Source organism: Clupea harengus, chromosome 6 (assembly GCF_900700415.2).
Source record: "Clupea harengus chromosome 6, Ch_v2.0.2, whole genome shotgun sequence".
Lineage (NCBI taxonomy): Eukaryota > Metazoa > Chordata > Actinopteri > Clupeiformes > Clupeidae > Clupea > Clupea harengus.
This window is the reverse complement of record NC_045157.1, coordinates 30,769,029-30,781,215: the sequence shown is the minus strand read 5'-3', so window position 1 is coordinate 30,781,215 and position 12,187 is coordinate 30,769,029. Positions and strand designations below refer to the sequence as shown.

The 12,187-nt window shown below is 40.0% G+C and overlaps 1 protein-coding gene across 1 annotated transcript in view; it reads right to left on the bottom strand.

Annotated features, from left to right (window-relative positions):
* The window catches only part of LOC105891078 (transient receptor potential cation channel subfamily M member 1), a 62,172-nt gene extending 55,800 nt beyond the window's left edge, over positions 1-6,372 (bottom strand). Inside the window, exon 1 of the mRNA XM_031568656.1 lies at positions 5,998-6,372. Within this exon, the coding sequence (XP_031424516.1) occupies positions 5,998-6,081 (84 nt within the window). The 5' untranslated portion in view covers positions 6,082-6,372. The remainder of the gene's footprint in view (positions 1-5,997) is intronic.
* Between the last annotated feature and the right edge of the window lie 5,815 nt (positions 6,373-12,187).

Here is a 12,187-nt window from a genome sequence, read left to right as displayed (position 1 = left end):
ACACAGCAATAGTCTTCTTAGGCATTGGGTCAAATGAAGCACTTCAACAGTTTTTAAATGAAGAGTGTAAAACAGTTCAATTCAGTTCAATTAAAACAGGGTTCTATCAGATCCTTAAAAAGTCATAAAAAGCATTGAGCTCATTAATCTAAAAATAAGGCCTTAATTGGTATTAAGACTTCAAAAGTCTTAAAAATGCTAAGACATGCCCTTATTAAATGAGACACTACTTAAAGTAATACACAATTCACTAATTTCAGGATATGTTCCCCAATCATTCAAAATAGCAGTGATCAAACCATCTCTCTCAAAAAAAACTTTGATCCTGATAATCTGGCTAACTATAGATCTACTGTATATCCAACCTCCATTTCTTGAAAAAATACTTGAATAAAATGATAGCAAAGGAACTCATCTCCTTTCGCCATAACACAATATCCAAGAAGACCTCCAATCTGGCTTTAGAGCCCATCACAGCACTGAAATGGCCTTAGTCAAAGTTCTGAATGACCTACTAATCGAATCTGATCATGGGTGCCCTTCAATACTTGTTCTTTTAGACCTTAGTGCTGCTTTCAACACTATAGATCATTATATTTTGGTACAGAGACTTGAACATCATGTTGGTATCAAAGGTTTTGCCCTATCCTGGTTAAGGTCTTAACTTTCTGACCATCTTCAGTTTTCTCATGTCCACAATGAGCCATCCAATCACAATTTACAGATTGCATTTTGCCACGTCACGTAGATCAAGATAGCGGAACCATCAACCCCGTTTTATTAGCGGCAAGCATGCTCAGAGCAGATGTACTGTTTGCAAAATTTTGCATCATGTCTGAAACCGGTAGCAAGCAATGTATACAAGGCATGGTGTATTGTGCAGGAAGTGTTTCAAACTCTACATATTTCATAAGCCCCGTCAAAATTACCTGATCAAATCTGAAAGTAATTTAAAGGTTCAAGGTAGGCTTATGATTGTGAGTAGTATTTAATATGAACCTTGGGCATGTATTAGCTAGTTTGCCCAAAATCAATTGCTGTTTCAATATTGTAGCGTAAGCAAACTACTGGCCTACTCTTGAATTGTCATCTTAGTTAATCAGGGCTCAGTGTCTGAAGTAGAGTGCAGTGAGTGCCTCAGTGTCTGAAGTAGTATGCAGTGAAGCCTGTGCAAAGCAAAATGTAGATAAGCCAGGGTTATTTTTTATAAGTTCAAATTTATGTTAAAAATGCGTTGTTTGGCCATAATCACCAAAGGGGTGTTTGGAGAAAAAAGGAGCACCATTTGATTCCGTATGCCATGTCATGATGTCAATCAAAAAAACTGAAGCCAGTGAGAGAAAAACTGAAGACAGTATTTTGAGGGCAGTGCTGTGTGTACATTACAGTAGTTCAGTCTAGAGAAGACAAAAGTATTGATTCGGTTTTTTGGCATCCTGCAGAGAAGACTGGAGGTCTGACTTTATTGCTATTTCTGAGACTGCTGAGGCAGATGGTTGTTGAAGTGATGTTTTAAAAACACATTAGTTACCTCAGGTTTCATTCTAGAAGCTACATTTCCTAACAATGTTTGTACTGGTGCACAACGAGAAAACCGACTCTCCGCAGAGCCTTTCCACTGCTGGAGTCGAATTATACTTGGCGTTTCTGTCACTTTCCGGATCATTTGCAGCACAAATAATTGGAATCATGTCACCGCTGACCAACAGAAAAAGAAAACAAAAGTTTAGCGATAAAGATATATATCTGTTAATGAGGTGTCATCAAACAAAGAGGCATAACATAGGTAATATGTAGCAGGAGGTACGTTAGGCTCCACCAAACTTTCCAGTTCCTCCATTGTTAGTAAATGAGTTGTGTGAGATCACACCTGGCAGCAACCTTCAAAGGTAGCCTAGTCCTTTAGATGTCAAAGCCCGCAGGTACTCGTCTCAACGCTGTACTGTATCTTACCATGTGCTGTACATTTGTATCAGTATCAGCTGACTACCTCGCAGTGGATATTTTTCTCTTGAAGTTGTGGAAGCACACAATATGTTCTGGTTTAGCAGGGGAAAAAACGTATTTAATATAGATTTGGCAAGGGAATATTTTATATTTAACAAACACAATCGATCAGGAAGTTGGGGAGTATGGTGACGCATATGCAGACATCTCACTTGCCATTGCACATGGGCATGATCATAATCTATACACAGGAATTTACAGTGACATCACATTTTACAATAATTGTGTACAGGTTTAGAGGTTTCAGTCAGAAATTGCATTGTGGAATACCTTCCTTGTCCTGATCCAGGGATTTAGGGACATCGCCACGGCCCATGTATTGTTATTTTCATACAATCCATAAGCGCTTAATGGGAAAAGACTGAGAGCAAAGCTGATTATTTCAATCCTACTGTGCTTATTTTGCCATTTTATGACTGTGCTGCCAGATTAAAAACCATCTGATTGTTATACACACGAAGCAGAAGTAGGATTGACTGCAGCTGTTCTACTTTCTCTCTGATTATTTGGACTTGTACAGTATAAAGCCCCTAGCAGCATTCTAGGCATGGGTAGTAGATCTAGCACTGATGCACTGATGCAGCATTCTAGGCATGGGGAGTAGATCTAGCACTGATGCAGCATTCTAGGCATGGGTAGCAGATCACTGATGCAGCATTCTAAGCATGGACGGATTATGAAACCATGGGCCCCTGGGCCTGGCCGTGTAAAAGGCCCCCCACCCTTCACGCACATTCTTGTGCGCTCGCAAAACATTACATGTAATGACTTTTTTTTGTTCAACAGCACAATAACTAAATTCACCTGTACCTCAACAGGATTTACAGCGCACATACACATGTGCTAACACAGCGCAGCTACACTTAATAGTTCATAACAGCGACTTCATGTAGTGGCACTGGCTTAGGGCCCCCTGAGTTCATGGGCCCCTGGGCCTGGGCCCGGTAGGCCCATTCGGTAATCCATCCCTGATTCTAGGCATGGGTAGTAGATCTAGCACTGATATCACTGATGCAGCATTCTAGGCATGGGGATTAGATCACTGATGCAGCATTCTAGGCATGGGGAGTAGATCACTGATGCAGCATTCTAGGCATGGGAAGTAGATCACTGATGCAGCATTCTAGGCATGGGGAGTAGATCACTGATGCAGCATTCTAGGCATGGGAAGTAGATCACTGATGCAGCATTCTAGGCATGGGGAGTAGATCACTGATGCAGCATTCTAGGCATGGGAAGTAGATCACTGATGCAGCATTCTAGGCATGGGGAGTAGATCACTGATGCAGCATTCTAGGCATGGGTAGTAGATCACTGATGCAGCATTCTAGGCATGGGTAGTAGATCTAGCACTGATGCACTGATGCAGCATTCTAGGCATGGGGAGTAGATCACTGATGCAGCATTCTAGGCATGGGTAGTAGATCACTGATGCAGCATTCTAGGCATGGGTAGTAGATCACTGATGCAGCATTCTAGGCATGGGTAGTAGATCTAGCACTGATGCACTGATGCAGCATTCTAGGCATGGGGAGTAGATCACTGATGCAGCATTCTAGGCATGGGTAGTAGATCTAGCACTGATGCACTGATGCAGCATTCTAGGCATGGGGAGTAGATCACTGATGCAGCATTCTAGGCATGGGGAGTAGATCACTGATGCAGCATTCTAAGCATGGGGAGTAGATCACTGATGCAGCATTCTAGGCATGGGGAGTAGATCTAGCACTGATGCAGCATTCTAGGCATGGGTAGTAGATCACTGATGCAGCATTCTAGGCATGGGGAGTAGATCACTGATGCAGCATTCTAGGCATGGGGAGTAGATCACTGATGCAGCATTCTAGGCATGGGGAGTAGATCACTGATGCAGCATTCTAGGCATGGGCAGTAGATCACTGATAGCACTGATGCAGCATTCTAGGCATGGGGAGTAGATCACTGATGCAGCATTCTAGGCATGGGGAGTAGATCTAGCACTGATGCAGCATTCTAGGCATGGGTAGTAGATCACTGATGCAGCATTCTAGGCATGGGGAGTAGATCACTGATGCAGCATTCTAGGCATGGGGAGTAGATCTAGCACTGATGCAGCATTCTAGGCATGGCTAGTAGATCTAGCACTGATAGCACTGATGCAGCATTCTAGGCATGGGTAGTAGATCACTGATGCAGCATTCTAGGCATGGGGAGTAGATCTAGCACTGATGCAGCATTCTAGGCATGGCTAGTAGATCTAGCACTGATAGCACTGATTGCTGCTTGCTTTTGTTTATTACTTTTTTATTATGATTTTAGTAATCCAAGAAGCCTATCGGAACATCAGGCTCTGATACGATGTTGATCATTATTTTACTCCATGTATTGCTCTTGCTGCTTGCTTTTATTGATTTTATGTAAAGCACTTTGAACTGCAACTCTTGTACGAAATGTGCTAGATAAATAAAGTCTTACTTACTTACTAAACCCTATCAATATTTAACACCACATTAACACCACATACTAAACCCTATTTAACACCACATCAAAACCACATACTAAACCCTATCAATAATTAACACCACATACTAAACCCTATCAATATTTAACACCACATACTAAACCCTATCAAGTTTTGTTTTGCAAGATTGCTTTGCAAAGACTACTTACACTTAGTTGTCTTAACTGTGACTTATGTTGCTGGACTAGACTAATGCTGGACATAGACGACTCTTCGATTAAAAAAACAGCTGTTGTATGTGTTTGCTGCCAGTAAACATCCTAATGAAAGCACATTTTTTCAATGAAAATATATCACAACTAATACTCACATTTATTTCCTGTTAACTGACTGGAAGAGCATTGAATATTACAGATCTGCTTGCCTTGGCATCATTTATACTGCATACTTGGCATACTTTGTTTTCTTGCGGTACAATGCTGATTGAAAGACTGAATCCATTCATCCATCCAGACATTCTATTTTTGAAAGTCTCCAAACTAATTTTTTAAGCTGCAGAATGGCATTTCCTTCTTTTAATGTTTAGAGGAAAACTCTCATTTACATATGGTATCATGTGGTCCACCAAACAACTTGAACATTCTAACTGGTGACACAGTAAAAAAACAACAACTCCACACCAATGTTCCAAGGGGACATTCTAATTGTCCCATCTCTTGAAGGTAATAAAGCAAAATTTGGGATAAAATCAAATTGTCCAATGAAATGAACTCATTTAATGCACCCCTACTTTTCAATCCCTTAAAACCTAGTGCACAACATCCAACATTATGTGCAACACACTCAAGTCTGCATACATTGGCTTGCATCCTCTGCTAAAGGCAAAATTACACTTTTAAACTTTGGACCCAAGCGATGAAGGAATATCTGAATAGGCCTACATGGTACAGTGGAAGCATGTTGCCAGACCAATATGTTAAATCAGAAATTCTCAGTGCGTCAAGATAAGGAAGCGCTGTGAAGAATACAAGACTGAGAATATATTTGATGTGAGAATGGGACACTTTTGAACTATGGAAGTGTTGGCTATTATGCAACTCCTACCGCCCAAACTACAGTATGTCAACCTTAATGTCCATCTGCTCCGGCAGAGAACAGAGGCTTTTGGGAACACACACATATGAGCACAATGTGTCAGATTTACACACACAAACAAACTGCGAGAACAACTCATGGCTCTGTAACCATTTAGTCTGAGAAGCATTACCATGTATAAAGGACAGACTGAATCATTACCATGTATAAAGGACAGCCTGAATCATTGGAAGGAAAGAAGAATTCTTTGATGATGTTAATCTTGATGTTGACATTATTTTGCATCATCCCATTAAATAATTAGGGTAATGCTTTTTAAAGTCAGCCGTTTACGTACATACATTGTTAGCCACAGCACTTAATGTGTAATAGAAAAAAGTCAATTTTACATGTATTGTAGATGCCATTTGATAGGTGTTAGGTGAGCAGTAATGTGAATTGTAGTTGTACCGTACCTTCTGAGAACCAGAGATGGTGCGTTTTATAGAAGCATGTCTGAAAGATCCGCTCTTTCTTCCTCCAGGTACCCGGCTGTCCATACTCCTCTCTCCTGAGTGGACACTTCACACTACAGGCGATCTTCAGGTCGATGTGTGTCTAAAAACAGCCTTTTCTGTGGGATTTGATATACCTTCAAAGATCCACACCCAAACTAACAAGACTATATACCAATACAGACAACATCTACACTGAATACACAATCCACCTCTAAATAGAAAAGACAAACGTGTAAGTGGAACGCCACATAATCAGACTGAGCATATAGCATGCTTGTGTGGAAGGCTCTGCATGACAACTAAAATAGCAGCTTATCTATCTGCTAAAACATAGGCTCTCTTTGCCCCTTTCCAATCCCCCAGTCTCTATTCCCCTCTCTCATTCTCTTTTTCTCTGTGTATAATCAGGCTTAATGGAGCATTACTCTTTAATGGCAGAGATTAAATCAATTGAGATTGAAGATAAATCTAAATCTACTTTGTAAATTTAGTGACATAAAGGTTTCAAAAATAAGGAAAATAAAAGGCACGTGATAAAAGTGGCAGATTTGCTGCTATACTTAACAAGAACATCAAGAACACAAGACCTAATTTGGATGCTCAAATTCTGAGCCCTATTACTGAAGTCTGATGCATACTGTGATGACACACCTGCAGCAGGGACTGTGTTTGACTGTGACGGGCAGCAATGCTATATAATCTAATTCTTAATTTCATTTAAATTTTCCCGAACCTTAAAGGGTGTTGCATAAAAAAAATCTTGTTAGTACATTGAGTGAAATAATGAAAACCCTTAAGATTTCCCTTTTAAGAAGTCCCTTAAAATCTGTAAAGTATCTGTTCAGTGTAACATGAAGATTTACCTTAATGTAATTTAAGATAGGCAAAAATGTAACAAATGACACCGTTTTTTAAACCACTGGAGGAGGGAAATGTGCCTTGACAACCTTTTAGAGAGGGACAACCCACTGGACCACATGAATGATGAAAAGTTGATGATGGAATATAGATTTTCTTATCAATCAATGTATTCATTTTTATGGTAAGCGACCTGGATCATCCTACCTGAAGAAACCATTACATAAGTACTAACCCCCTTTCAAGTCAGTATTTAGTCGATGCACTTTTGGCAGCAATTACAGTTTTGAGCCTGGGTGAAAAAGTCTATCGCTTTTGCACATCGCACATTGCAGCAGTTTTTTTGCAGAACTGCTCAAGCTCCGTCATGTTGCATGGGGACCGTGAGTGACCAGCCCTTTTCAAGACCAGTCACACATGTTCAGTTGGATTGAGGTCTGGATTCTGACTCAGTCGCTCAAGGACACTAACAATGTTTGTTTTGAAACCATTTGTGCGTAGCTTTAGCTGTATGCCTGAGGTCATTGTCTTGCAGACTGAAGTCACAGTTTTCTTGCAGACTGCATCAGGTTTTCCTCCAGGATTTCCCTGTATTTTCCTGCATTCATTTTATCCTCCCTCACAAGTCCCGTTCTTGCACGGTCACTCAAGGCAGGTTTACGGTTGTGCCATGTCCCTTCCATTCCTCCACCCTTTAGAGTCCAATCGGAACATGACCTTGTGGCACAAAAAGGCTTGTTGTCATGGTACATAGCAGAGATAAAATATACCCACCAATATAAGCAGGAGAAACAGCCCTTTTAAATGATATGAAATAAATAAAGAATAAACAATAAAGTGCAACACACATCGGTTTTTTTATAATAAAATCAAAAATCAATCAAAAAACAAAACAAAACATGGAAATATCGATGTGTCAAGATAAATCCAAGATACATTTCTATTGTTGATAGAGGAAAAACCTCGAGTGTATGATCAAGTGTGAGGGAGGAGAGAAACAGAGGATGAGGATGAGGATGAAGATGAACACGAGGGTTCTAGCTGATGGTGACTGCTTCTCCATATGCTTCATTTTACCCAGAGTATTAAACACACTGTGTTGTTTTATTTATGATTACAAATTCATAAAAAAACCAGGACCAACAACGGTATTCACACACATTTTTACAAGCAAGCAAACAGTAACTTTATTAGAACCACAACGATATTACGACAACAATATATAACAAAGGTGAACATAATAATTTAACATGGCAAACTAAATATGCAGCAGTTTTTCCACCTGATCTACCTGCAGAAACCCTCAGCTTACAGCTGCCCTTTCCCCCCAAACCATTCTGCACAAATCCTCCTCTGCTTAAAACACATGCTGTGAGCCAGCCTACTTACACGTCATATAAACTAATGGCATCACTGATGGTGTTCTGCTTCATTGCTCTGCCTATCCTCATAATAGTAACCTTGTGAGCACACTGTATGCCCACTAAGCTGTAATACACTGTATGCCCACTAAGCTGTAATAGTAACCTTGTGAGGACACTGTATGCCCACTAAGCTGTAATACACTGTATGCCCACTAAGCTGTAATACACTGTATGCCCACTAAGCTGTAATAGTGAACTTGTGAGGACACTGTATGCCCACTAAGCTGTAATAGTGAACTTGTGAGGACACTGTATGCCCACTAAGCTGTAATAGTGAACTTGTGAGGACACTGTATGCCCACTAAGCTGTAATAGTGAACTTGTGAGGACACTGTATGCCCACTAAGCTGTAATAGTGAACTTGTGAGGACACTGTATGCCCACTAAGCTGTAATAGTAAACTTGTGAGGACACTGTATGCCCACTAAGCTGTAATAGTAAACTTGTGAGGACACTGTATGCCCACTAAGCTGTAATAGTGAACTTGTGAGGACACTGTATGCCCACTAAGCTGTAATAGTGAACTTGTGAGGACACTGTATGCCCACTAAGCTGTAATAGTGAACTTGTGAGGACACTGTATGCCCACTAAGCTGTAATAGTAAACTTGTGAGGACACTGTATGCCCACTAAGCTGTTCTACAACCAATACTTTGAAGGCTGGCTCTCTCCATTTGTATCCACTATTAATTCTGTATATTTCAGGTACAACCCCTAATCAGAAAAAGTTGGGACGGTATGGAAAATGCAAATAAAAAAAGGAAGCAGCGATTTATACATTACCTTGACTTGTATTTCATTGCAGACAGTATGAACACAAGATATTTCATGCCTGTCATGGTATGAGGTTGTGTCAGTGCCATTGGCAAAGGTATGGGGCGCTGTTGGCTCTGGGGGGCAGGTCCTCCCCAGACCTTCAGTGCTCAGGTGGGCTATCTCCCGGGCCTTTCTGTGTGGAGTTTGCATGTTCTCCCCGTGTTCACAAAGGGTTTCCTCCACTTAGAATCCCAACAGAAAAACATGCAAAAAGAACAGAACACTCCTGTCCGTCCCTGACCGAGACGGACGGTTCAATTGGTCCCAGGGTGCTGAGAAGCTGCCCACTGCTCCTGGAGGAGGGACGATCCGGGATGGGTTAAAGGCAGAAGTTGAATTTGCGGCGACCTCAGGCCTGCGTGTGTGTAGTGTGTCTTGTGTCGCCTACATATATAACACGTGTGTGTTGCAGTGAGTCGCTTGTGCAATAAAAAACTGACAGCAGTCAGCCTTGTTTGTTGTTTGTTGTAACTTACACTTCTGTGATGGCACCATTAATGCCCAAAAGTACATAGAAATTTTGGAGGATGCTGCCTTCAAGACGACATCCTTTCCAGGGAAGCCCATGCATATTTCAACAAGACAATGCAAAACCACATTCTGCACACATTTCAAAGGCATGGCTGAGGAAGAAGGGTGTGCGGGTGCTGGACTGGCCTGCCTGCAGTCCTGACTTGTCACCAATAGAGAATGTGTGGTGCATTTTGAAATGCAAAATGCGACAATGAAGACCCCGTACCGTTGCACACCTAAAGACTTGTTTACAGGTGACAAATGCTTTACTGTCACAACTTTTTTTGAAATATGTTGCAAGAATCGAAATTGAATTAGGTGTTTATTATAAAAAAAAAAACATACAATTCATGAGGTAAAACATGATATAATGTTCTGTTGTATTTTTTTCAATGTAATACAGGTCAAAAATAATTTACAAATCACTTTTTTTTTGTTTTAATTTAAACTTAACATATCGTCCCAACTTTTTCTGATTTGGGGTTGTATATACCTTTCACCATTGTTCTAGGAATCATACATGTATCATGTACATATGTCTCATGTGTACTGATATATATATATATATTTATATATCATCTGTCCATCATCGTATAAAGCCCGCCCTGACAATTTGATTGGTCTGGTCAAGTTTTTGGTCAGGCATATTTTCTCCCCAACGGAGCAATGCCAGACCGAACTTCCAGACCTCAAATGTAAATGTTGTGGGCAGGGCTAAGTTCGTCTGGTACCCAGGCTAGATATTTTACTCTGGTGGTGGTTAAATTATTCAACAAACATATGTATTAAATCACTTCATTAATCAAAGCAAAATATACTCAGATATATATATTGCACATACAAAGTTATTTGTTTGATCTACACGTCATGAGTAATAACAACTGCTTTGAACAGTGGATGATAACAATAATACACACGTGTGAATTAGTGTTAGGTAAAAAAGGGAGACAGACCAAATTTTATTTATATGTACTACGTTTTATTTTTAAATAGTTTTCCACAGGTGTCATAGCATTAAACATCATAGTTTGACCTTAAAACAAAAGTGTGTTCTGAACAAAATAACACAGAAGTACCCCATGCAACCCAAACATAACATACATATCTATAGTACCACAACAAAGCAATATTTACATAAACAAAAAATCAAACATTTTTAATGAAATTTTTTTTTTCAAACATTATATAAATAGGGAGATTAATATGACACAAGGACTGGTGTACTGTTTTTTTGGAAAACCTATCTCGTTGAATTATACCAAGCCTGCATGTTAAAGCATTGTGAACTTTATTACGCTGTCTGTATTGAGTATAATTGTGTGGTTACACTCAGTCCTGTTGAAGGTATCATAAACATATCCCAATATTCCTGAGCACATTGTGGTAATTGTTTAAATCTTACCAAACCACATTAAACTAAATCAAATTTAAGATCTTTAAAAAAAATATATATATAGCTGCAAGCAACTTGGTGCCATCATGTCAAGGTCATGTTGAAGCTAGAACTACCAAAGAAAGTTATGGTAACACTTCCCGTTTGGTAGCTTTGACATCAAATTTGATGAGTCACACCTTTGTGCTTGGTCTCCGATAAAAATGCAATGTTCCTTCTTTCACTCGATGGCCCGTTTTGAGGACGATAACGCCCAGGCGGGTTGTCTAACCTCCGGCGTCACACCAAATTCTCCTCTGAGGCATGGAATGTTGAATATGGACGTGGCAAAATATTCTTCTCTGACATGGAACATTAGAATGCACCAATCATGAACCATAATTTTCCAAGAGTGATTATTTCCCTTGGAAGAGTAGTGCATTATTACACATGCCTGGATCAGCAAGAGTAGTGCATTATTACACATGTCTGGATCAGCGAGAGTAGTGCATTATGCATTATTACACATGTCTGGATCAGCAAGAGTAGTGCATTATGCATTATTACACATGTCTGGATGAGCGAGAGTAGTGCATTATGCATTATTACACATGTCTGGATCAGCAAGGAAGCAGGAGCAAACCTGTGGTACGGGTTCATGCAATTAAGCATGCCTGCAAAGTGGTTTGACATATCAAGATTATTTTGAAAAACCCTTGCCAGCAAAGTCTGTAGAGGATTCTCACACAATTTTTGTGTATTCTAATACAAAATCTTAACTGCACATCAAAACGCTTTGCTGCTTTTCTTTGTTTGAAGGCTTTGTATGACCATAGAAATGTGTATACAAAAATACAAGGACCATTCAGAAAGGTAACTATTTCTGCTGACATTTGATTGGCTGTTAAACATAACAGTACACAGTCAAACAGAATACTTGAGTGACCTTTTACACAACAAGCCTCAACTGCAAGCAAGCTGGTGAACAAAAGATATCTGTTGACTTCTGGGGGCCACAACATATCAAACTCTAAGTTGAAAATGAAATGAAGATGTAAACAATTTGGACTTGTCTGTGATAATCTCTCTCGCATGTCTAGTGACTAGACTGATTCATTAATCATTCATGTGGGTTAGGGTCATAACCCTTGCCTTAGCCCACTGT